Source organism: Melanotaenia boesemani, chromosome 17 (assembly GCF_017639745.1).
Source record: "Melanotaenia boesemani isolate fMelBoe1 chromosome 17, fMelBoe1.pri, whole genome shotgun sequence".
Classification (NCBI taxonomy): domain Eukaryota; kingdom Metazoa; phylum Chordata; class Actinopteri; order Atheriniformes; family Melanotaeniidae; genus Melanotaenia; species Melanotaenia boesemani.
The window spans coordinates 24,983,645-25,011,137 of NC_055698.1; the positions used below are offsets into that span (position 1 = coordinate 24,983,645).

Below are 27,493 nucleotides of genomic sequence, written 5' to 3' on the forward strand. Positions count from 1 at the left end.
AATCTGAGTTTTTGAAGCACAATGTGCTCTGACTGCATTATTAATATGATGTCTAATTGATTGAGTTTGATTCAGTTTTTCTTCGTCTTGGCTTTTTTGGCATTGACAGACAGGAGTGTTCTCTAGTGTAAAAAAATAAAAAAATAAAAATAAAAACAAATATGTAGATATCATTAGTTTGTCAACTTTGCTCAAAGCACCTGAGGACTGTGTGGTTGCTCAGACCTGAAACTTCAGCCTCCGGTAATGCAACATGGGGTCTTTGCAGTGTTGCAGGGATCACAAGGTTTCTGGAAAAAAAAAGACTTAAATTTTAGAAAAAAATTATTCTTAAAGAAAAAACAGTAAAAATTATACAATTACTGCAGAAAAATCAAGAAGACAAAGTGTTTTTTGTAACGTTATATTGTTAATTGAGAAAAATGGCTTTTTCACAGCTCTTTAAGCTAAATTAACTTAATTACAGAGATGTTAACTGTTGTTCTTTATTAGTTATATGTAGTTATATGAATGATTATCATTGTACGTCTACTGTTTAACTAGACTAAGTGTAATTTAATAACTTGTAATGTGATTACTTCATTAATCGCCTCGGGTAAATTAATTTAAACAAAATTATATAGACAAATAAAATTATTTGGAACTTTTATTTTGGAAAGCTCAAAGCGGATATACTTCTCCGCTGCTGCTAGCTTCCAGTGGCGGCACAAAAATGGCCATCGTTGCAATCGGTGAACTATCGGTGCCTTTTTTATGAAACTGACATTAAAAAAAAAAGCAAAGTAGCAGATTAAACAATGCGAGTCGAAGCGGGGCAAACAGAAACTGGAGCTAATGGGCGGTGAGCGCATGACCGGCGATTAGAGTAGCTCTATCTCCGGTTGAGGCAGATGGGATCCTCGGTGATATTGGGTAAAAAGGCGGAAGACTGCGTATCAACAGACCGACCCAGAGATGCTACACGGCTACAGCCGTTAGCCAGCGTACCGTTTGTTCCAACATGCAGGTAAACTGGAGCCAGTTGAGCAGGTAAACACGCCGAGCTGGAAACAGAGAGTTGGAAATGTCCGTACACGCTTCGTACCCACTGCTACTCGTGCAGACTTGGTTCCTTGTCACTGTTGAGCTAGCTAACATTAGCTAAAGGGATGTTCCTTCTAGGTATTTCTCAGACAGCAAGCTAGCTGCAGAGACACGGAACATTTAGGCTGAGTGTATTTATTAATATACCCTGTTTGTTTTTGCCTGTCACATCACAAGATGTGCTCGTTGATTAATGTAGGAGCAACGTGAGAAGTTGAACGCAAACGTCCTGAATTCAGGATCCTTTTAGCACCAGAAAGAAATTAAACACATTTTCTCCAGCCAAATGTCTCTGTGGCTGATATGTTTTCAGTTGTCTGGTCCAGTTGTTTCCCAGTTCAGAAGTTGTGACTCCTCTGAAAGTGACCAGATAAATCTGAGGGGGGTAGAGATGATTCACAGTAGAATTGAAAAAGTAGAAGAAGAAAGAGAGAGAGAGAGAGGGAAAAAAAAAACAAAACTTTTTTTCTAACCAAGAGAATTTTATTATGTCTACCGTTATTAAGATAATAGATATTAAGATGGACTACACCATGCGAAATGTTTGGTGAAAGTTTATTTTTATATAAATTGCTACAATTCACGGAAGCTTCTTAAACTGGTCATTGACAAATATAATGAGACTAATTGATTTGACTTAAAAATTCTTAATGTTAATATTTCTAATTTCTAGTCTGTGTTTTTATGTTTATTTTACTGTACAGCAATAGAATCAGCCTTTTTTTTAAGTGCTTTATAAAGATGTTTTGCTAGGGTACAAATAAAATTAGTGAATTTGTTTTAGTAATACTTTAATTTTGTCCAGTGTCTTTTACTCTTGTGATTCAGTCACTACATGGTGTAAAGTCACCTTTTGGACCCAAGTTAGGCCAATAATATATTTGTTTTTAACTATAGTCACAGGTGTTTATCATGGCTGCCTTACGTATTTTTATTTTTCTGAAGCAAATTTCTACATGTCCTTAGAATTGACAGAGATATGGAAAAAATGATGTAAACGTTTGAAGACACACTTGTGTGATGTATGATTTTACCATTTTAAAAGTATAGAAACTTCAGAACAAGATGTTTAAGCTAACACTAATCAGATGTTACTTTCTTCTTCTTCAGGATTTAAGGATAACGGATGAATATTTTTGACCAACAGCATCTTTCTTTATGGAACCACAACAGAACAGCTTGAACTAATTTAAGTACTTTGCTAAGTTTACTAAATCTCAGGATGGCGAGCAGGAGGAAATCCACCATCCCCTGCATGGTTCCTCCCCAAGAAACCATAGACTCAGATGAGGAGATGGAGGACGTCATGGGCGCAGCGGATCCTGAGGATAGCAACGGAGTGGCGACTGGATCCTGTGACATTTTTGCTCCTCTGGAAGAGCAAGGAGAGGACACTGACATCAGACAGGACGTGGTGTCAGAACAATACTTGGACTCGAACGCAGCAGAGGGAGGTTATGAATGTAAATACTGCAGCTTCCAGACATCGGATCTCAACTTGTTCACCATGCATGTGGACACGGAGCATCCTGACGTCGTCATTAATGCCTCCTATGTTTGCATGGAGTGTGGCTACTACACAAAAAGGTACAGTATTCATGTACATGTTCAGATCTCAGATATTTGCTTTAGCATCCTGATTGTAATACTTAAAAAATTCCAATTTTGTTCAAATTTGCCATGTCATAGCATACTTCTGAATACTCATGAATTGAATGAATATTTTATCTCCCACATTCATGTTGATAAGATGGACTAAAATCTGAACCTAATGTTGTTTGAAGTGGAGTTCTTACACTACTGTGGATACTTGACATTATTATTTTATAATACTTTGTTATTTACTCATAATTTTCAGTTATGACTCACTTCTGGCCCACAACTCTCGGTCACATCCGGGTGAGGACAACTTCACACGTACAATGGTGAAACGAAACAATGAGACCATCTTCCAGCAGACAGTCAATGACCTCACTTTCGATGGCAGCTTTGTCAAAGTGGAGGATGATGAGGTGGAGGAGTCGTCCCGCAAAGCCATCCCCCTAAGCAAGACCCCCATCATGAGGATTAAAAGCCGACCAGAACCGAAGAAATTTGCGCACAAAATGACTGTCGACGATGTCATCAAAGTTGAAAGTGACGACGATGACAACAGTGAGCCGCCTACGCTGTCACCTGCCCCGATGATCCCCGCTGCAGCCCCTTGCCTCATCCCCGTATCCACGCCTGTTCAGGTCCAGGCGGTCCCGCAAAGCATCATGGTGAATAGCCCCAACATGCTACAGATCAAAGGCGGCTCGGGTGGCAGCGGAGCCGTCCTGCCCCCAGGGACTCTGGCTCAGGTTCTGTCAGCTCTGCAGACCCAGCAGAGCAGCACTCAGACACAGCTCCTGATCCCCATCAGTAGCATCCCCACTTATAACACAGCCATGGACAACAATGTCCTACTGGCTAGTGCCTACAACAGGTAACCACACCTAGTTTTTTTTTTTTAATTCTTCTGCCTGATTTCAGGATTCCTGCACAGTTTAGGATGTTAAAGCTGTTTCTGTAAGTTTGGGTTTCCAATGATTTATTTGTAACTGTAACATAGGGCTGGACGATAAATCGATTTAATTGATTGATTTGAATTTGTGTCCATTTATGACTATTTATTTTTATGAAAATGTGGATATTTTTGCCTGTCTCCCAGAGAGAGACACAAACACTTAAAGCAAAAGTAAAGAACAGGTAGCGGAGGAGCTCATTCCTAAACAGGGAGAGTATTATCAGTTATTAAGAGCTGGTCCGGTGTGGGTATATATATATATATATATATATATATATATATATATATATATATATATACGGTTGTATATATGATATAAGGGAGGCACATTTGCATGTAATAGCTTTAATTTTAATGTTTTTTATTAAGTTTAATATGTTTTTATTGTTTTTGTTCTGACCCATATGATGCTGACCCCTTTGAGAATCTGTTAGATGTTCTAACAAATAAATGAATCCTTTGAAATTGCATAAGCCTATCTCAACAATAGTGATTGAGTACTATAATTAAAGCAAGTGGTGGTCAAATAAAGCAGTACTTTATGGCTTTTAGGTCAGTGTATGCATAACTAAAAAACGCCATACATGTTGTGGTGTTAGTGTCTTGTTTTATTATCGCGTTTTGGATTTGGAACATCTCAACCAAACTGCCATTATTTTTATTTCTCCTTGTAAGAAACAACAAAAACTTTAGGACAGCATCACTGCTGTAATTTCCACACCAGATCAGATGTAATTGCTCTGCTGTTTTTTTTTGTATTTAACCCCCAAGTCAGTGAAATTCTGTCAAAAAGCATCTCATTTGTTTATTACCACAGGTTTCCATATCCTTCTGTGTCAGAGATCATGGGCTTGTCATCACAGACAAAGTTCAGCGAGGAGCAGATTAAGGTCTGGTTTTCTGCACAGAGGCTCAAACATGGAGTCAGCTGGACACCTGAAGAGGTTGGTGTTGTACAAAGGGCTTTCTCACCAAAACCGCTTTCTTTTTACTATGTAGACTCTGAAACTATCCACATTTTTGGAGAAGATGTAAAAAAAATCAGACCAAATGGCATGTAATCAGCTTTAAGGCGGATTTATACTTGCGCAGCGTCTGCGTGCGGTCAGTTAACGGCATAGCTGACGCTGGTAGGTGTTCTCTTACACTTGAGCGTAGGGGGTACGCGTCATTTTTGTGTGGCGTTGCAGTTTCTCTTCCTAATCTGAAGGTGGCAGCAGGGGTGGTAAACTCACCAGTTCTTTTAAACTTCAGTTTCAGTAGGTATTTTCTGTTTTAAAGCAACAAAGGCGCCCAGAATGGTTCAGTGTCTTTATTAGCTTGTGGATAAAAACGAAGAAATAAATTGACCAGCCTGTCATCAACTTAATCCATTGGGTGTTGTTTTTAAAAATGGCGGTTACTACACAAATTCAGCGAGAAAATCTAGAAATCCGGGAACTCTTAATCTCAAAGTGACCAATTATAAGGGAGTACTTGCATGTAACTGTCTGGAAGAGGTGCGCGTCAGGCCTCCGTGGAGCTACACAGCGCCAATGGCGGTGACGCAGATGCTGCATGATTATAAATGGAAAAGTTTGGAAACCCCTGATTTTAAACAGCCTTGATAGATCCCAGATGATTCCAAAGAGAAGTTTCAAATTTAACAGATGATTTTTTTTGTCGTTTACATTTCAGAAGTGGCTGACTTTATACATACATAGTCTCACATTTTGCACATGGATATTATAAATTACTTTAGTCACATTTTGTGCTCTAAAGGTATCTAGTAGTTGAAAGAATCACACTGCACCTTGAGGGGAAGATATATACACAAATAACAAACTGGTTTAACAATGCATAAATGATGTCAGTTGAGGACGCAGCAATAAAACCTAAACGTTCCACTGTTACTTTAGGGGAATAAAAGCCTCACAACACAAGTACAGCTTTTTCTTACACACACACACATGCCCTGAACACGGACTTTATATCCTTCCTTGCTCACCAGTCAGCTCACTCTCTGATTGGCTACGTTCGTACCACGTCACAATCCACACAGTCACAACTCAGGAACTGTCGGCTTTCCATACAAGAAGACTTTTTGTCCTAAATACTGAACATGTTCAATACTTCTGATTGTTGGCGCGACCCGTTTTGGAATTGATTGTCGGGACGAATTTGCTCTTAACACACCTCAGACCAAATGATAATTTAATAGGAAAATCTTATACGACTTAATTACTTAAACACCCGATTAATGCTTAAGATAATCGGGCGTTTGCTGTTGTTGGTCGGGAAGGGGTGATATCTGGAAAAAAACAGCCCGATAATCTCTATGTGTGTACCCAGCTTAAGGTGCTAGAGACGCTAGACTGTTAGCGAAAGCAGTGCTGTGGGTTTGTTTTTGAGAGAGTTGTTAATTCGTCTGAGACCAAACACGTGCTGATTCTATAAAAAAGTTACACAAATATATTATTTTCTCTACATTCTGGTTTGCTTTGCTTTTTTTTTATGACCAACTTGTAAGTTAATTTAGTAATCAATGAATTTCGTTATCTTAAAAATGTGAAATAACACAAACCTTTTCAAATCTCTGATCTAATGAATGTGTTTGTTATAGCTTCTGTCTTGGTGAACAGTCCAGTACCAACAAGATTCAGTATTTTGCCTGAAATCTTATGAGTAAGAAACCTTAAAAAGGCTTAAAGTTAGTTCATTTATTACGAATGTAGTTCCTTATGATCCTCTGCCAGGACGTGCTGAAAATTTAAATGTCAAAATGAATTATTTTCTATCACACTTTCATGATCTTTGGAAGTGTGACTGTGAAGCACAAACTGTGTTTAAAAAAAAACAACTTTTTGTTTAATCATTTGGCATCCGATATGAAGTGCATTCTGCAAGACGTTTGACCGTCTATCCAAACAGATAAGATCTACAACAGAGTCTTGCACAGCAAACCTTTTAATTTGACCAAAGTGGAGTCTTTGGGTTTTATCGTCGATCTAAAAACGAGCAGTGTTTTATTAACTCCAGCACTTTGGAACGAGCATCCTGATCTGGGCAGACTCAGTCGTTTGTCAAATCACTTTATAAAACTCATTTTTGTAGCCCTGCTGTACTGCAGTCATCCCTTTATTGAGTATGTGACCTTGTTAAAATGGCGCCTCAGTTCATTTACTTCTCTTCCAAGTTTTTGGAACTTCAGGTGGTAGTGTGACGTTATAGGTTTTGCAGTTTTGAGTCCTAATCTATTTTTTTGTTCACTGTGGGGCTCGACCAGTTCTCATTTCGAAGTGGTGTCTCTATTCTTGACTTGAGATATTAAGCACTGTTTACAGCATGTGTAACAGCATTGCTCCTTAAAATGTGTTACTTTATTTAAAAATGTATGTACACAGCATATTCAGAAATCTGAAAACATTAAAGAAAATGTGCTGTGACATTATTATTATACCTTCACTTCATCTTGGCCTGTTTTTTCTTAATTGAACAGAGGCCAGAAACACATCCCCTGCTCTCCTAATAAAACTATTTCAGTCAGTTTGTACAATCCAAAGTACTTCTACAGTGCAAAACCACCGTGTGCTTATCAATTTGTACACACAGGATGAAAAATGTTATAGAAAATGAGCTTATCTTGTGCTATGGGCTCATCTGCATATGTGAAGAAAATATTGCGCCACACTGTGGCTTTTATTTGTAGTAGAAAATGGCAATGAAGGCATTTTAATAAGTCTGGAATATTGTGAATTTATTGATTGTACAATTACAGTTGCAATTGAATAATATATGTAGATTTACGTCTTGTTTTTATATGATAGAAATCAGTGAATCCATGCTTTAATGTCTCTGCTGCTCCCTTCTGCAGGTGGAAGAGGCGAGGAGGAAGAAGTTTAATGGCACAGTGCAGACCGTCCCTCAGACCATCACCGTCATCCCTGCCAACATAGCCGCAGCCGCCAATGGCTTGCAGTCCATTTTTCAGACATGTCAGATTGTTGGACAGCCTGGTCTTGTCCTCACCCAGGTGGCTGGTAATGGCAGCACCATGCCCGTAGCCTCTCCAATCACCCTGACGGTTGCAGGGGTCCCCGGCAACCAGCCCAAAGCTGCAGAACCTTCAGCGTCTGAGTCGAACACTGAGATGGCGGCTTCATCAACCAGCACGCCGCTCAGTTTGGACTCAACAGGAACAAAACCGAAGAAGTCCAAAGAGCAGCTGGCAGAGCTGAAGGCGAGCTACAGCAGGAGGCAGTTTGCCACAGAGGCGGAGATCTCGCGGCTGATGCAGGTCACAAAACTCTCCAAACGAGCGATAAAGAAGTGGTTCAGCGACACTCGCTACAACCAGAGGAACTCAAAGGATCATCACAGCCTGCTTCTAAGTGAAACTCCATCCAGCAGAACAATTGTTTCAGGAGCAGGCCGAGGAGGAAGGAACAGCATTTCCAGCCTTAACGAAACAATCAACAACGACACCCCCGCCACCATTGTTATCGACTCCAGCGACGATGCCAGTGACTCCTCTCCAAATTCTGGTAACACTCCAGGCTTGTCCGGGTCCTTTAGTGACCCACGTGTCAAATTTCGCCACGCCTTCCCCGACTTCACGCCACAGAAGTTCAAGGAAAAGACTACAGAGCAGCTGTTTATTTTGGAGGCCAGCTTCCAGAAATCCGACAGGCCCTCAGATGAGGAGCTGAGCCGGCTTCGCGCAGAGACGAAGCTGACGAGGCGCGAGGTGGACGCTTGGTTCACTGAGAGGCGGAAAATACCTTTGAAAGACAGTGATACCGAGGGGGAAGTGGAGAAGGTGAAAGCAACTTCTACACCTCCGTCCTCAGCTCAAGAGCGACAGACCACTCCACCTGCTGGCAGGAAGTTGTTGAAGAAGACACCAGAGCAACTCCACATTTTGAAGAAAGCCTTCGTCCGCACGCAGTGGCCGACGCCGGAGGAGTATGATCAGATGGCTGAGGAGAGCGGCCTTCCGAGGACATACATCGTTAACTGGTTTGGAGACACGCGCTATGCCTGCAAAAACAGCAACCTGAAATGGTACTACCTCTACCAGAGTGGAAAGGTGCTCATGCTTTCTTCATCATAACCACCTGCAATATTTGTACTTTTTAAAAGCGCATTAACTTGCAGTTGCTTAAAATATCTGGTGGTTTTAAGGTGGATGAGGCGCTGAATGGTGGAGCAAAGAGCCAAAAGAAGTCCAGGAAGAGGTTCCGTGGTTGGTCCAGGAGAACACGGCGGCCGTATCCTTGCAAACGCTCATCACACGGGGGTATCGGCATCATCAAGGTTTGTGGGTTTATTTAAAATGGGTCTATTATGCTCATTTCAGGCTAGTTTATTTTAATATGTGAGTCTTCAAGGGCAGGAATTAATCAAGCACTTTTCACAAACCCCTTTATTTTATATTGATCCTCTCGGTAAGCCCTCAGATCCACCACTGCCAGAAACAAGCTGAATAAGATTTTTCAACCCTGACTGGTCAGCTGCCAAGAGTAATTGTCGGGAGCGCGCACATCAACTGTTTTCGCTATAGAAACGCAGACAGAACTCGCAAACAAACCTAGGTAATATAAATACTAAGACAGCCATATATGTTCAAGCACGAATCGGACCTAGAAAACGAGAGTAAATAACTCAGCAACCTGCAGCAGAGAATGCAGCAGGTTGTATCTGTTTGGTAAATACTCTGCTTACCAGCTATATAATGCCATAGTTTCAATAAAGGCCATTACAGTCATTTCCATATACAGTGTTGATCGCTCGTGTTACCTGCTGGTAGCAATCAGGTAAAGTGTTGGTTAATTCCTTTAGATTGACCATAGCTCACACACTAACCATCAAAACAACTATCTTAACTTATTCGGTTTTACTTACAGCTTGTGGCTTAGGATCCTTGATTGTAGGAACAGACCCTCCTTTCAACTAAAGCTTGGTCATAAATTCCTCGTTGTACAGCGTCCAGTCTTTGGTGAAGGGTCACAGATACAAATGTTGATGCAACTCAAAGACAAACTCCATCCATTGCTGTCTAATCCTTGTTTACTTCGGGAATTTGAACAAATGTTTCTTTGACACTGAAAAGGTTGCAGTGTCCACCACGGTGTCTTCTGCCTTACACTGACCAGTGAAGGTGGGTGTGTCTGTCTTCCCATGAACATGCCCCCACCCCTTGTTTTCAGCACCTTGGAAACTGAATGTAGAGACACTGGGAAACTCAAACATGCATTTATGTGATAAAAATGGCGCCACTCACTTCTCTGAGGATTATTCAAACATAACACTGTAGAGAGCTCAGAAAAGTTGAAATAGCATGATAGGGCCCCCTTAACTGTAAATACTGGTTAAGATCTTGTAGCGTGATTAGGAATGGACTCACCACTTATTTATTATTGCAAGGGAATGTTTGTGTCTTTATGTACAATGACCCTGTAATATAATTTTTAACGACAAACTTTGTCCATGGTAGGGCGGGGTTGTGCACACGGTGGTGTCTGTTTCTTTAAATACCACATTTTGTATACATTTTTATACTTTCTAGCCACCATAATTAGCTATTTGTTGAAATGATCTGTTCAACCTCGCATTAGCAGAAGTGAGAAAGTGACAACTCTGCTTCATTGTTGTCCACATTAACCATGGCCCCCTTTAAATGTCTGACCAATCACACAATTTTTCTTAGAGCCCCATGAGAAGAAAGTTCTGCTCAGCTGATGCTTCGAGAACAAGCTGCAAGAACTCCAGAAAGAGGGCCATGGGAGCAAAATGATGTCTTTTTGTTCTCGCTTCTCCTAGAATACGTAACAGGCTTTACAATATGAACTAAAGGCTTTATCTCTTGTTTTTAATTCATGATTTTCATTTTTTCAAAGACTGACAAAAATGTGTTGACAGTTTTCAAACAAAATAAAAACTTTAAAAATGAGTGAAGAAAAAGAAACTAAAAAAAACTCTAGAACAAAGAAAAAAATGCATGCATAAATAATAGTAAATAAATTAAATATATAAATGAAATAAAAAGTAATCAAATTTTAAAAGGACCGGAAGTGATTTTTTTACAAATTTGCAAGTGAAGGTGTCAGAGGGTTAAAACTCCAGAAGCCGAGTTGTGGATGAGCTGCAGCTCTTTTAGGGACGTTGTGTTCGAGGATCTGGACTCTTTGTGTTTAAACTGATCTAGAAGTTCAGAGTTCTAGTAAATAAATTATCTTTTGACATTTTGATGACATACTTTTAAGTTGAACTTGGAGTTAAGTCGAACAGAATGTATAGATTTCTTTTAAATGTACATTTTTGTGTTTTACATGTAGACATGGAACTATACTTTGGGTGATTGTTTTAGTAAATAAAGTTTGCTTTTTTTTCTCTCACCTTGGTGATCAGTGCTTTAGAAACTGCTGAGCTGTGATACGCAATCCTGCTCGCTGAAAGTTGGAGATTTAAAAGAACAGATTTGTACCAATCAAGACGTTAACACTTCATATTATATACTGAAGTTTTCGTTTCCGTCCTCCAGGTTAAGTCGGGTAAGTCGTTTCTGAAGGACTACTACCTCAAACACAGAGCGCTAAGCGAGAAAGACCTGGATGATCTGGTGGCAAAGTCCAGCATGAGCTACGAGCAGGTGAGAGACTGGTTTTCTGAGACTGCCAGGAGAGTGGAGGAGGGCAAGGAGCCCTTCAGCGAGGAGGAGGCCGAGGGTGAAGAAGACGAAGAGGAGGAGGAAGAGGAGGCAGCAGCAGAATGTGCGGATAGTGAGGGAGAGATGGAGGTTCAAGAACCAGGAGAGGAGGCATCCGATGATGACTGTGTCAAGGATGATGAAAACAAGGAGGGCCCCGAAGAGGAGGACGATGACGCAATCCAAAAGGAATCGGAGGATGTGAGCCAATCAGAGCCTCAGGCAGAGGAGCAGACATGAGCGGACAGGTGAGTGTGTTTCCAAAGCCAAATTCAGACATTTCACACACATCATGAATGGCTTTTGTTTTGTCGTTTAAAGATTGGTCCCTTTTCCAATTATGTTTATCAAAACTCTATTTACACACATACTGGTGTTGTAAAAGGTATCTTTACTGTCTGTAAGTCTGTTTTCAGCAGCAGCTTTGTAGTTTCAGCAGAATTACTCACTGGTGGTGACAGCTGCAGAAAAAAGATGTCACAAAGCTAAACTGTTTCCCTCTGTAAGAGCACATTCAACCCAGTCTTTAAGATTCAAATCCCAGTCTGTTTGCTCAGAAAGTCTGCTTTGTGTGGGGAATCGGGAATGCGCAAACAAACTCTGATTCGGATCAAAGAAGTGGACTCGGTCCACCTACAAATGTGAATCTAGGTCTGTTTCAAGTGGACCAAATGCAGGAAGTGGACTACAAAGCAAAATGCATTGTGGGTTCAGTGCATGGCATCTTGGGTAAACACAACCAAAACATAAGCTCTTGTGGGGTGATAGGCTGCTCTGGACAAGAGGAATGCCACTTGGTTGGATATGGAAGAAGTCGTATCGAGTCGAGCACACTATCCTGGTGTAAATGCATCCTAAAAGACAGTTATGAGAAAGGGTAATAGAAGTGAATGACTGATAGAACCATCTTAACTTTGATTATGGTTCCTGTATGGATTTGTGGTTTGGCTGCCCTGTAAAATCGTCTCTGCAAGCAGAGTTTAACTCTTTGGGAGAAGTTGGCATTGTTAAAGTAAACATCAGCTACAGGTGATGAGTTCACCTGTAATTTAGAGCTACTCTCAGTGTGATCTGCAGCTTCTCGAAGCTTCTGTGAGGATGTTGACTAACTCATTAAAAGTGGATTTGGTCATCAAAAAATAATGCTGGTACTATGCACGGCATTCATGTAAACAGCAATGTTTACATGTGTGCACTTTAAACGATATGTTTGACTCAGTTTCTCTAATTAACAGTGTAGCCTTTTTTTTTTAATATGAGTTCCACATTATTGGTGATGGGGTGAAAAAAGTCTGTGAATCTGCCACCGCTTCTGTTAATTTACACAAACAGAGCGGAGGCAACTCCACACGAATTATTATATTATTAGACAACAATCCAGCATCATCGAAAGACAAAAATTACAACTTGAGTTCACCCACAATGCTAATAAGCCAAGATTTTTACTTACTGATCCACAATTAAAGTTCCAAGTTCTGCATCAGATTTTAGTTCTTGACTCCCCACAAAGGTGCCTCCAGAAAAGGAAAAACCAACGTACACTTTTGTATCTTCGTTGCTGAATGCCGTTTCTCGGTGTTAGGGAGTGGTGGTGAAGGTAATGTTGGCTAACCAGCAGCTTCCACCATTGTAAGAATTGTTTTCTCTTAACGGGTTAATTACAAAACTTCCCTTCTCTTTTAACTCCACAGACGAAACATCGCTTCCCCACTGTGGCGACGACACGGAGAATGATGGATGTCAGTGCTTCTCAGCTGGCAGGTGAAGACCCGAAGATGGCAGCAGGAAGCTCAGACAGGTCCTGTGATATTAAATGACGAGTTTGTGCCTTCAAAATAAACCCTGGGTCACGATTCAGCTGAGAATCACTGAGATGTAGGAGCTGAGTTGAAAGACAACATGTTTGTTTTTAGTTTGTTCTGGCTCTTGAACTGTGGGGACCAAATGAAGCTGCAGGACGAAGACTTTTACCAAACACGATGAGCGGAAGTTCCCCCGCTGCTCCTGTACAAATGACAGGTTTTTATTTCTGTGAGAATGGCTGGGCCTTTTAGTTTGGCCTTTTATGTACTTTTTCTTACAAAAAAAAAAAAAATTATGTTTGTATAAAGGAAAAAAAAAATCCAAATAATTTCTAAGGAGGTGAGACTTTGCATGACTTTTTCTGTTTTTTCCAGAATCATGGAGGATTCATGAGACATTTTTCTTAAGGGAATCTCCTCCACTCGAAACATTTCGTTGTTCTAAAGGAAAAGGTTTTTAAAGCCTCAGTTTTCTCAAACTCAAACTAGTGCCATTCTGTTCATAAGTTTGTTTAAAAAAGACAAAAAAAGAAAAAAAAGCAGTGCAGGAATGAATGCCAACGTCAGTGTTTTAACTTTTATATTTTTTTCCAAGTGATTAGTTACAGTTCTGACAACATTTACTGTAATGGAAGCTGAATCCATTCTACTGTTCTGATGCTATCATGAAAACATGAAAATGGTGATAACTTCCATATTTGCAGGTGTTTGGGTCCATTCAGTTTCAATGAGATTTAGTCTGTGAACCAAAACTAATGGATGGGATTAAAAGAGGAGATGTATTGTGAGCCCCACAGAGCAAAATCATAAAAGGGAAAATCTAATTTAAAATACAACAAAAAATTAAATGAAATGAAACTTATGTTTATGTCGTTATAGATCCCCAAAATGAGTTGAAAAATAATACTTTTTAATATTTCACCTTAATACTCGGGATTAGACCCCAAAACATTTTTGAGCTTAACTAAAATTACAAAAAAAAAGTAAATAAATGGTCAATTGGATAAGCAAAAGAAATGTACCCAATTAGCTCACTCATAAGTTTTTGAACTGCAGTTTCATGCTAATTATCTGTTTATCTGAGCTGACTTTCATTATTCTTCTGTTCTATTTGTTCTGCTGTTTTTGACGTGTACAGTTGCCATCATAGTTATCTGTAAAATGATTTCCTCTCCCTAATCATCAGGTTGTGTCAATAATACCGCTAAGAGCAACACAGTTCAGCAACGCCTAGGTTTTTTTTTTAAAGAAATTATTCATTTTATTTAGTGACTGAGAGAAAATCACAATAAATCTACTGTATTCTGTAAACAAACTCACTTCATGGTCAATAAATGACTCACTGCATCACGTAAAGGTTCATCCAATCAACAGCTAGCACAGCTAAACTTCAGACACCTGTAATTTAACTTTTTTCTGGTACTGTAAACTTGAAATTACGTATAACATGACGGTTGTTAATACTTTCTCTGTATTTAACGAGTTTCCTAGAAACTGACCTGAAAATATAGGACCATCTGTCACTAACGTTCAACAGTGCAACAAAGAAATCAGTCAGGAATATTTCTATTATAATGACTTCAACAGAAACTCAAATCAGTGGTCATATTGATTAAACAAACATCGTTTGAAATCAGAAAAAGTACAATCAGCCGAAAATGTAGCCAGTTGGTTGTAGGATAAAAACATGTTTTATTAAACCAACCAAAATATGAAATACAAACCAGATGTTAAAAATTTCATATAAATGTTATAAAATGAAAAAATAAGAGTTATGCTTTCAGCCACAAACATTAAAGCTCTGCTCAGGTTTTTCTCAGTGGGTTTTAAGGTGATTAGATATCCAGTTTGCTCCCAGAACGCTGCCTCTTCGGGCTCAAAGTCCTTATAAACGATACTGTAAGTTTCATTTATGGAGTTGATTGAATTAAAAAGTTATTCAAATTTCAAACAGTTCGTGTCCATGTGTAGAAAAGATATTCAACAACACAGACGTGTCTGCTCTCCTTCAGGAAACAAGCAACTTTACCTCAGTCAGTTAAGCTACAAACTCGGTAAGATTGTGACATTTACACTTAGTCAGTTTTTACTAGAGAATTCAATACTGTATGCATGAAACGATGAGTACACAATATAACTTTGTCTTTTAGATGGCGTTTTTATTTGTCCTCGCCACCAAAGGAAATGGATAACTTTAGCGAACGAAGATAAAAAAAAAAAAATAAGAGACATAGTTATTAGGGAATTTCTTTACTCAAATACGGGTGAAATAGAAAATATCATTCAGGTTGTCCACAAGAATTACAGACCATATTTTAGGGACAAGAAACCACAAGCACTTGGCTCAGTTTTTAACTTTTTACCTTTTTCATATCTGCGGTAAAAATAAAGAAATAAGCTTTTACTTTGCTTTTCTCTGCTCTCTTCCTGTGTTTACTGAAACAAGTGGGACTCTGTTCTTTGTGTGCACATCCTCACAATAAGTGGGTGAAAGCAGTGGACTGTCAAATCGTCTCTTTGATTTTGGTTTGTAATGATTTCATTGACACGGGGTCCTAATGCGAGCTCTGTAATCTTGCAAAGTTAAGCCTTTCTGCCGTTCTTCAAGTTGCTTTATTAGCCAAAAGTTTTTAGTAGTTAATTTATTTATTATATCATGTATATCTTTTATTGTCTGCAAGCGAAAAAATAAAAAGTGAAAAAACAATTGTGATTTTTTTTCCCCCACCAGCCTCAATTCAGTCTCTTTCTTTAGACAAGGAATAAACTGTAAAAAAAAACACAATGAAAACAATGACGGATACATTTACTGTCAATAGTTAGTGTTTATTTGTATACTGTTACATGAAATACTGCTAACTAACTTCATAGCTATGCTGATATATGCACAATGCTATCAGGCTGCTTTTAATCATATTAATGATTTGGTTTTTTAGTACAGTATGATGACAGAGTCTAGGATAATGATCATTCTCATTTATGTCAGTTTTACTTGGATATAGTCAAACGTTTGGACTGAGTACTGTGGTTACTGTAAAAAGGATGTTTAGTAACCTGGATAAGTTGCACATGTCAGTAACCTGGGGGTCATGTACACAAAAAGATTATCCAAGTCTTATTTTTAGGTTTCCTTCAAAAGAAAATATCTCTCATATGACCAACCTAAGCCCTTAAAATTAACATAAAATAATTACTTAACCCAATTAGACCTGATGCAACCTGTAAAAGGTTTGAAAAATACCTTTTTCCTAATCAAAATATTGATTCTCTAAAGTTTAAAGCTGGTTATTTACCTTAAAAGCAGAAGATTTAACATTTAAACTGGTTTATATTTTCATCATCGGTGGTAAAATACAAAGTTAGAGTTACAGGAAACTCAAGTTTTTAAACATTTCAGGGTCCAAGTGAAGGACAGTAGTGAAGAAAAATGTGAAAGGTTTTCCAAGTTGTGCAGGACAATAACACTTCCAACAATAATTCTTATAATAAATGATAAGTACCAAGGTATTTTTCCTTCTGCAAGGACATCTTATAAAGTAATTCTGAGCACCCTTGAGCTTAGAAGAAATGTAGGTGTCGCACTTAAACTAATGGATCAAGGTTTCAGTCGGACTTCTTCAGCATTTCTAAGTTTCTCAAAACCAAATTAAGAATAAAGGATAGAACAACCACAATACTAATATTAATGTTTCTTTTAATTTTCTTTACCTCGTAGTCCAATTCAAAAATCCCAAGTCGCTGGGAAGCCTAACCCAGCAATTAGCAGGTGAGAAGCAGGTGCACCTGGACAGGTCACCAGTCCACCACAGAGCCAACACACACAATTAACCACCCATATTCACTCCTAGAGAAGCTGGCGTACCTAGAGAAGACCCACACATACACGGAGCGTGCTCCACACAGAAAGGCGACTGTTCTGTCACTATTCACCCCAACCCAGGCTCGAGCCAGCGACTTTCTATTCTATTCTATTCTACTGTCATTTAGCAGACGCTTTTATCCAAAGCGACTTACATCTGAGAGTAAGAACAACACAAGCAAGACTTTGCTGTAAGGCCGCGGTGCTAACCACCACACCACCGTGCAGCCCTAATATTTCAATATTAATGTAAATACAGATAACTCACTGTACTATACCATGATGTACCTACCTATACAGGATATCACACATGACGCTCTAAAAAATTCAAATCACACCATTTTACACATTTTACTATATTATGATCCGAAGTTAAGATGTGGCATGCCATACAGTGCAGTTAATAATGCAAGTCTGTGCTGTGGCATTTATTTAGTTGCTTCATTAATAAATAAATTGGATAATTACAGTCATTGACTAGAAGCAGTTTGTTGCAAATCAATTGAATCTGTGGAAATAAGGTCCAGTGATGTAGTATAACTACAATATTTAAGTAAAACTTAAAATTACCTGAACGATTATGAACAGCACAGCCTGAGGTGGCGAAAAACGATTCACATGACATGTTTTTTTTTTACTACATGCAGATTTAAAGCTCTGTCCAGATCTAAAATCATAAGAAACACACTCGCTTTGACATAGAACATAGATCTGCTTTATTCCATCAGACAGCTGAGAGTCAGAGAGGCAGTATCATGAGTTCAGAGACGAAAATAAGGATCATTTAACATTATTAAATTACAGTAAATCAAAAACATAAAATACATTAAAAGGGAAAATGACATTTTTTTTTACACAAATTTCCCCAAACTATGCCTCAAGTTTTCTCCAAAGTCTCATCTTTGTTGGATAAATCGGGAGTTTTAAAATGTGTCAATTCTGATTGGAAAACAAAAAAAATAATAACAAAAAAAAAAAAAAAAAAAGCCCTCAGATGACACATTTAGATTTTTTTTACTTTTTAACTCAACTCAAGCAAAGAATTTGTATAACTCCACCTCCGCTCTGCTCCACATTCATCCAGGTTATAGTTTTAAAACAAATTCAAACTCCATATTTGTTCTTACATTCATTAAAAACGTCTTTTTACTTCAGCTCTTTTTTCCCTTGTAACAGCAGCTGTTTTATCCTTCAGCCTAGCTTCCCTGCCCTATTTTGACCTACCTGAATCATTCAAGGTATTCAATTCCATTGCCAAGTGCCATCTGGTGAAGTGCCATAGAAACCAGCAGCACTATAGAAACCAGTCTAACCAGTCCGGGGCTTCTCTGCCACCAATGCACTTTCACTGCATCATCCCCTCCACCTTTAGCTCTAGATTTAGATTTTATTTTTGTTCACATCACCCTTGTTTTGGGTGAGTTTGTGCATAAGATTCGGCAGAAGCATTTCTGGGAGCCATGTTGGGGTGTTTTGGCACATCTGTGTGGTGGAACAAGGTTTTTATTGTGTTTATTTTCCAGCAGATGGCAGTGTGAGCTCAAACATCCACGTCCACTAACTCTACTGTAAATCATGTAATCTGGCCGGGGTTAGGTAATAAACCATTTGTTCACAGATCTGGGAATTATCCAGCCTTCCTGGAATTTGAGTGGCTAGAAACCCAGTGGCTTTTTTCCCGCCTCAGTTTTTTTTTTTTTTTTTTTTTTTTAGCTTTTTAGGGTTTTTGTTTTGGTCCGATTAAATCACATATTAGAAGAAAAGGCTGATTCGTGCCCTTCCTCATTATACTGAGCTCTGCCGCATTTTGTGCCATCGGGTCGCCCTCAGAAACACCGGTTACACGCTTCAAATAGTCTGGTATGGGCCTCTATGAGAACACAAGCAGATCCAACAGCCTGCATGAAATAAAACTTCTCTTTTTTTAAATTTTTTTAAAAGAAAAAACGACGGGGCAAAATGAGAGGCGGCGACTGAAGAGTTAACCTGCACAAGACCTGTCTGAACCAGGGGTGGGACCTGCTCCCCTTCTAATCAGAGCAGAGAGAAAGGGATGAAGTAGGAGGGGGAGGGTTAAAGAGGGAGGAGGGATGAGGAGGAGGAAAATTAGAGTCGACACGAGTGGTGAGATGGGCCGAACAGAGGCTGTTTGAGGGCAGCCGAGAACCCTTTCACTACTGACCTACTTCCACTAGAACACACACACACGTGATTCAATCTATAGAGCCGGCCGATGAGCACTAAATCTCGTGTTTAATTCACTCCAAAAACACACATTCTCCATCTTGGGAGCACACGCTGAGAACAAATGGTTCAGTTTTTAACCTTTGTAGGTTCTGTATCGTATAATATAAAGCAGGGATGTAAAGCTCCGGTTCTCAAGGCCCTCTCCAGCAGGTTTTAGTCGTTTCCCTGCTCCAACACCAGATTCAAATTAAATATTTCCAACAGCTTTTAGTCAAGTTCCACACACTCACCCGTTCATTTAAGTTAGATGTGTTGAAGCAGGGAAACATCTACAACCTGCTGGACAGCGGTCCTTGAGGACCAGAGTTTGACATCCATGATATCAAACATCCATAAATGTTTCATACTGAGAGGCACTCAAAGCTTTTTTGGATCAGCAGTCCTCTGACAAACTTCTTTTTCAGCTGAACTGACTGTTAGCATCTGTTATTTACACTCTGCTCATGTAGGAACAGACAGCTGTCACTGGATTACTTCAACACCACCGCAAACAGAAAACTGTGATGATTCTTCTGCACTTGAAAAGATGTTCGTTTTAAGAGGATCTCAGAATGTTTCTACACAAACAACATAAAAAGGATGGTATCCAATAAAAGTGTAAGTCAAAAAAAGTCAAGATTTCTTGTGCAAATTGGAGCAATTGAGCAATAAAAAGGGGTTTTTACAGGACGGAGATATTTTCCGTGAGTGTCACGTCACATACTGAGTAAACACAGAATCACTTCTCAGATTTATTGTCACAATCATTTCTCAACTTTGCTCCCATTTTCTCTTAAAGCTAAGTGCAGTGTGGCAATGCTTCAAGAAGCTGCATCTTTCACTGGTGATGGGATCTGTCTTCAAAGGCATCTAACAATCAGGTGAATGGACCAGGCCCAATCTGTAGCAGTTCTTGTTGTGTTGCATGGGACACACACCTGTTGGGGGAGGCTGCTACATTGCATTTTAATGAGATAATAATAAGCATTAATTAGTAGAGGTTAATAGAGATGGAAATCTTGAAATAAGGATTTTGAGAACATATAAAGTATTAAGTGTGGTTTCAGATAATCCCTGATTAAAAGGTAAAACAAAGCCTCGCTAAGAGTGAAGACACAACTTTGTCAAGTGTTTTGGTTTCAGTATGACTGAAAATGAAGCCCCCATGAACAGTGAACCAGCCCTCCAGCTGATCCGGCATTAACAACTTGGGTCTGTGCTATGTTGGATCAGAGGAAACTCTACTGTAACTACCCATGACATTGTACAGCAACTACAGATGCACTAGAAATAACCACAAATCACATACTAAATACGTGTTTTGGAGGCTGTAGATTCATGGAGTAGCTTTAAGCGTTCAATGAAAGCAAATCTATTTGCGTTGATTTAGGATTTAAACTTTTCTAAGTTAGCCAAAGTCCAGCATGAGTGTCTGTCCAGATGGGCAAGGACATCACCTGCTTTGCCTTTACTCACACCCAAAGAAGTATCTATTTCCTTTCCCAAATTAAGATCTGATGCAACATAGTTTCTGTGTTTAAAATCACACATTTGGGTCTTAAAATAGTTAAATATTACACTAATGCAATGATTGGAACTGGAAATGTACAGCAAAGTCACAAAAAAAGGACTGAAATTTAATCATAATGTCCACTCAATCCACACTAGTGGGCAGTGGCCCATTTACAGTAAATGAAATCAAACTCTTTGATTCTGGTCAAGAAAAGAGCAAAATCAGTTTTTCTTTGCCTTCATAGTCATACTTTGCTCTTTCTCCAAAGCAAAAATAGTCTACAGCAGGGGTGTCCTGCTCTGGTCCTTGAGGGTCAAAATCCTGCATGTTTTCAAAGTTTTCTGCCCCAACATACTTGACTCAAATTACTGAGTCATTTTGCTGAACTTCATAGGCTGTTGGATCCATATAATTTGAGTTAAGTGTGTCGAAGTAGGGAAACATCAAAAGCCTGCAGGACAGCGGCTCTCAAGGACAGACTATGGACAACCCTGATCTAGTGTTCCTCAAGCCGCCTTTCTTGAGTGTAAAACCTAAAACCAACCTTTAGTGGCCAGTAAAGAAAGCTGATTGATCAGAAACAACTGTGTCTCGTCAGAAAATCAAAGCAGATAGCAAATCTTATGAGAATCTAGCTGTCTCCTGATCACAATCTGAAGATTTTCCAATAATTGTGATTTTTTTTGGAGTTAAAAGATGTACAAAATTATCTTTAAATAAAACCAAAATACACTTTCTGGTAGACTAAGTGAAAGTATAAGAAATAATTTACTATCTAACTTTTTTTTTTAACAGCAACGAAACAGAATTAAAGCCGCAAGCGGCATCCATCGGGTCCGAGCTGCCTGGACCCCGCCACCCGATGTCGCCATGACAACAGGTGGTGTAACACGTTGAGGACCCAACAAGTATGAATCCTGTCAAGTTTGGTGCAGTTCCCATTTATTCCTGTGGAGATATAAGCAAGCCGTGTTTCATGGCGAGAAGGCGTTTTCCGTCGGTAGCCACAGTAACACGCTTTTTCCTATTAGAGAGATTTGAGGAGCGTTTGGTCCCCAACTTGTCAGGAAGGTCCCCACCAAGTTTGGAGTCAGTCGGACGATCCCCCCCAGACTAGTTCGTTGAAATACGATGTGTGTAAAGTGCAAAAAATGGAAAAAAAATGGCTGAACACGCCAAGATGGCGGGCACGCCGTTGCCATGGCAACAGGTGTTTGATTGACTTTTTTGCTCGACTCGGGGTGTTACATGTGTGTGCCGAGTTTCGTGTTCCTACGTCGAAGTAGACTTTCGGGACCCCATTCATTTGGGGATTTTTTTGGTCTCTAGGTGGCGCTGTTGAGCCACTTTTGCATTGAAGTGTATGCGGACCTTAGAATATCGAAATTTTCGCCGAGTCTGATGTGTGTGCAAAGTTTCACAACTTTTCATGGGTGTTTAGGGGGTCAAATTTTGCCTCAAAGTTCTTAGAAGAATAATAAACATTTGGAAAACAATAGGGTCCTTCCATACTTCGTATGGCTCGGACCCTAATAAAATATCAAAGTTGTGTAATTGTGTTGAATTTATGGGACTGAACCTCAGGATTCCTTACTGAACCATTTCATGAGAGGATTTTTAAGAGTGCAGGCATCCCGGACACGCTCTTCTTTTTTTATCCCTACTTTTTTTCAGTCGATTACGCAGCAAAGGGAGAGCGAGCATAGTGAGACACAGAGTAAGAGAGCAGAGGTGCGGGAGGAGGGAGGCCGAGGCTGTCTGGTGCCCGTGTGGGTCATACAGAGGACATCTTTCTTCGCTTCACCTCATCCCCTTCCTCATTCACTCTCTACCATTCTTCTCATCTTCCATCTATACCCTCCCTCTTCTTTCTCTTTCTCTGCCTATATCTATTCCCATTCTCTAACACCCCCCTCCTCATGCGTTTGCAGCGTTTGTCGGCTCAGTGCGTCGCCCTACATATCTAAATGTCTGGGTGACTGGCCGCATGCAAACCTACTGCAGCACCAACACACAGCTCTCAGTTCTGGATCTGGAAGCTTAGTCATCCACTCATTCATTAATCAACTCTTTCATTTATTATGAAAATGAGAAGACGAATTCAAACTATGCATCTGCTGCAGCCAAACATCTGTATATGAATATTATAGTAATATTTTAAAAGATTAATGCCCCATTGAATAATGAGACTGCATAATGAATGAATGCAGATCTATACAATCTGAGCACAAACCACAGACATGTTGCTCTTACAATACAGTTAAGACAGCCTGTAGGTTGACAGATTTACTTTACATACAGCAAACGGAAGGAAAAATAACATAAAACAATTAGGTTCTTGACAGAAAACTAACATTTAATGTAAAATTACATCTTAAATGTGAACTTTTTTGCCTCTTGCTTGCTTTCTTTACTTTAAGAAGGTAAATGAAAAACCATGAGATCTCGATTGTGATAGGCATACCAAAATTTACTATTTTATGCCGTCTTATCAACTGAAGGATTTATTTAATAGTTGCTTCAGGTCCCAAAAAGATGATGAAATCTGGCCCTAGAGGCTTATGAGAGTCAGAAATTTATGACATCAAACCCTGCACTGACTGTTAGTTACAGTTCTGTAAAGGCTAGAAGACTATAAGTCTCAAAGACTCATACTTTAGTGCACTTCAATGCACTATGCATACACAAAGCTGAGGTTCCTGGAAGTGTTATTTTGTATGTGTAATTTCTAGATATTTGTGTGTGCATTTGAACAAAGATTTGCAAGCACTACGGTTTACAAACCATGTGTTACACATACAAGTACCCAGAATTACACAGAAATTAGTTTACACAGCTTACATATCATGTATTACACACACAATGATAGTGAGTCAGTTTTCTCTCCATATGTTTCCACCAATGGGTCCAGGTCCAACCTGTCCTACTTCTATTGGGATCCCAATCTTACCAATCTGACCCAAAAGCATAAAGTTTGATACACTGAAATTGACTGGTCCAAAACATCATCAGTCCCTGAGCACCTCAGCAATAAGAGCAAAGCGGGAACAGCATCATGTTTAAATATACCCTTAATTTTTTGTTGTTTACACCCTCTTGCTGAAAGGAAATAACAATCTCAATATTGCTGGATGTCCACTTTTCTCCTCTTATTTTTGTGTTGCGTTCTTCTTCATTACAATTTAAAGAAGGCATTGTGCTGCTATGACATCATGCTATTACGTAGCTGACACATTGGTCACTGTCTGGCTGTCTGGTGTCCAGCAATGATTAAATGTGCAGAACTTCATAGGGTGTTGTATGCATTTAATTTGAGTCAGGTGTTGAAGCAGGGAAACATTGAAAACCAACGGGACAGCGGCCCTCAAGGACTGACTTTGGATACCCCTGGGATAAGGGTACTATTGGCAGTGGAAACACAACAGTGATCAGGCTTTACAGAACCAAACCACCCCACACAAAGCCAGACCCTCTGGTGGAAATGGGGCTTATATTACACTAATGTGCAGTTGATGATGCAGCAGTGTATCATTAAGAAGGTTAAATTAACTGTGTAGAAATGACTGCCACTGCTACATCAAGGGTTTTTTTCCTGATCATTTTTGCATTAGACTTTCCTCCCAAAAGCTATGTAACGTGTTGTTTGTGAACGAGCCAGCTCTAAGAACTGATTCTTTTTAGTGAATGGGAAGAACCGACTCCCTTCCAAAAGCCAAATCTTCAAAGGGATGGGATGAGACTTTATTTTGATTAGGAACATACGACCAATCACATGTGAGGAAAGACTAAGATCATACCATTATGTGAAAAAAGGAAGGGGGCAGACTCTTAAGGCCCATTTATTCTTGCTTATGTACATTACGTACATCCACATTGCTGGAAGTAAATCAGAATCGTTTCCAGTGAGGGCTGGACTCCACCGAGGCTGCCCTTTGTCACCGATTCTGTTCATAACTTTTATGGACAGAATTTCTAGGTGCAGCCGAGGCGTTGAGGGGATCTAGTTTGGTGGCCTCACAACTGGGTCTCTGCTATTTGCGGATGACGGAGTTTTGTTGGCATCATCGGGCCGTGATCTTCAGCTCTTGCTGGAGCGATTCATAACCGAGTGTGAAGTGGCTAGGATGAGAATCAGCACCTCCAAATCCAAGACCATGTTGTTAAGTTCTATACAATGACCAATTAAATTAACAGTAGCCATCAAGGACTAGCGTTTAAGATCCCTTCTGTTTGAGGAACATGTTTAAAGACAAAGGAGTGAACAGTAGCTTCTATGAATGAGCTGTTTGCTCCATTCCCTTGCCTCAATATTAGATTAGAAGATTAGAGCAATTAGATTTAAAGAGAAATGGAAAGGGTTTTTCTTCTGTCTTCTGTATGTATAAAATAATTGTGATCACTTCTGTTATATTTCCTGTTTGGGACTGCAACCCTCATATGAAGGCTATCTTTATTGTATTTTTGTATTGCGAAATCTCACCTTTTTATTTATTTATTTTTTTTATTTATGTTTTTTTTTCTTTTTTGCCTGTCAACCTGTCACAGCAATTGGCAGCTGTCCAAAAAAAAAAAAAAAAATTATGTTACACTGGCAGACAGCTGGTTTACACTCATCACACCTCTAATAACTATTCAGTTAGAAAAAAAAGAGGGAGGCACAAACTAGACGGCATTTCTTTTCACAGTGCAACTGTACAGTTCTTTTGCTGTCAGAGCTCTCCAGCTCTCCTCCTCCACCTCTGCTGATAATCCCTCCAACATTAGAATAAATAATTCACCGCTGTCACCTCACAGACAGGTCACCATAGCGTTTTGTTTTTTCTCCGCTCTGCATTTAAAAAGTTTAAATGTTTGATTTATGTGCAGACTCAGGCACCTGACGTTTTGCACTTTTTTCCCCTACAAATTAAAAAAGCACATCAAAACAACAACAAATTCACATAAAAGGACAAAGAACACAAACTTAACCAAACACTATATAAAGAAACAAAAAAAGAATGCAGGGGCGTTGGGATTAACAGAGACAGAAGATCATCCACTCAGTCACTCCAGATCCAAGAGTTTTCTTGCCTGATTTTCATATTGCAAACAAATGTTTGAGACTGCAGCCAAATGGCACAATTATCAGGAAAATCATAGTTCAAACAGTGGTTACAACTGCCATGTGAACACTTTTGAGACTGGATTTGGAAGGCTCTTGGACATGCCCAGTCTCTGGCCAAATAAGGGCACATTCACACTGGCGCTGTTGATCCACTTTAAATGAACCCTGGTCTGATCCACTGATAATGTGAAAGTAAATGAACCATCTAGTTGATCAAAGAGAGGAAGTGATAAAAGACTTGAGGTAGTGCCAGCTCATTGCTTCTCCTGCTGCTCATACTCAAAAGATTCTGGTAAAAACCTCATTAGGTTTGAACAGCGAAGTCAAAACAGAAACCCAAAAACTCAGTAAATTTACTTTTGCTCCATCGTTCACTTGCAGTGAGAAAGTCATTTTAATCAATTGGCCAATCAATGAGCTGTATTTTCTTTTTCTTTCTTCTTGGTCAGTGGTTGTTTCAGGGAATATTGCCCCCAGCAAACACCTACCTGAGGTGCTAACCATGGTTGAGGTGGTTTAATCAGCTTAAACAAAATGTTGTGTGAAAGCAAATCAAACTAAACCAAGGTGCAAAAATTTGCAGAAATCTTCATCCATTCAAACCAACACCCCCTGACTATCCTGGAGTGAATGCATCCTAAATAACTACCATGTGAGATATCCTTAAACAGAAGGGAGAAAAAGGTGAGCGAGGAGCTGCAGCTAATCAAAAGAAGCATCACGGTGGCAAACCAGGAAAAGGAAAATAAACATACACAACGCTGATGGACAGTATTTTACAGAAATTATGATTTGTTTACGAAACAAAGGTAAAAAAAATAAAATATTGAGCACAACATGGTTACACATTGGCAAGAGCACCCATACATTTCATGTTTTCAGTTGGATATCTATATATTGGATATTGGTATCTGTATTCATTTTTCCAATTTCATAGTACTGTGAGAAATAAAACAAATCTTGCAACTATTGTCTCTATAAGTAAATGCTATATTTTAGCTAGCACCTGGTAGTAATGTGTTACTGCCTCACAAAGCTGTTTGCCAACCAACAGAAGAATGCTACACTGTCGCTAGGTTCTGGTACAAAGAGAGCAGCATTGCAGGATTTGATGCTAGAGGAGCACAAATATAAGAAATGTTAATTGCCATGTTTAAAAGGCCAACCAATTCAGATTTCTTTCTAAAAATGTTATGAAAAAGAGTAACTCACACAACACCAACACATCCAGTTGCCACCACATTAATGGAAAGCAGTTTATGTGTAAGAGGACTAGTTCAACACAACTGTGGGAGAGATGTTTGTCTGTGTGACAGCTGGAACTGCTTTGCAGAGCTGAGTCAGGGGTTAAAAGTAGAAAAGGGCCATCTACGCTCAGTGTTTAAATTGTAATTAAAAAAAAAAAAAAAGGTTGCTGCACAAAAGGTTTAATGTGATTTCTGATTTGAAGAAATGTTTTATGCAAAAAAGGAGATAAATACCCTTGGATCCTAAAAGCAGAACAGTTCACATCCTGCTGCAGTGAAATATAGGAGCTCCAGCGGATGAAATGACAGCCTGTGTTCTGTGATAATCTCTTTAACATGAGAACATTTGCTGTGTCAATCCAGACATCCCGCAGCCCCCACTAACCCCTCCCTGAATGAACTAATGACCGCCTGTCTTAGATGC

At 39.4% G+C, this 27,493-nt stretch overlaps 1 protein-coding gene across 2 annotated transcripts; it reads left to right on the plus strand.

Annotated features, from left to right (window-relative positions):
* Window positions 1-692: 692 nt before the first annotated feature.
* Window positions 693-15,382, plus strand: LOC121657144 (zinc fingers and homeoboxes protein 1-like). 2 transcript variants are annotated; one of them, XM_042012531.1, is made up of 8 exons: window positions 693-1,029; window positions 2,194-2,670; window positions 2,942-3,550; window positions 4,449-4,575; window positions 7,485-8,699; window positions 8,795-8,926; window positions 11,154-11,566; window positions 13,010-15,382. In XM_042012531.1, exons 2-7 carry the CDS (start codon window positions 2,306-2,308, stop codon window positions 11,556-11,558), a joined length of 2,853 nt encoding a protein of 950 aa, XP_041868465.1. In that variant the 5' UTR covers window positions 693-1,029; window positions 2,194-2,305; the 3' UTR covers window positions 11,559-11,566; window positions 13,010-15,382. The 2 variants fall into 2 exon arrangements, with proteins under 2 accessions (XP_041868465.1, XP_041868466.1); XM_042012532.1 differs by having other exon boundaries at window positions 693-1,006.
* Window positions 15,383-27,493: the final 12,111 nt, after the last annotated feature.

Bases quoted from the DNA above. Each gene is read 5' to 3' on its own strand.
- LOC121657144 (XM_042012531.1), top strand. From the start codon at position 2,306: ATGGCGAGCAGGAGGAAATCCACCATCCCCTGCATGGTTCCTCCCCAA. The intron at 2,671-2,941 runs GTACAGTATTCA...CATAATTTTCAG, and splicing joins TGTGGCTACTACACAAAAAG to TTATGACTCACTTCTGGCCC. The intron at 4,576-7,484 runs GTTGGTGTTGTA...TCCCTTCTGCAG, and splicing joins TCAGCTGGACACCTGAAGAG to GTGGAAGAGGCGAGGAGGAA.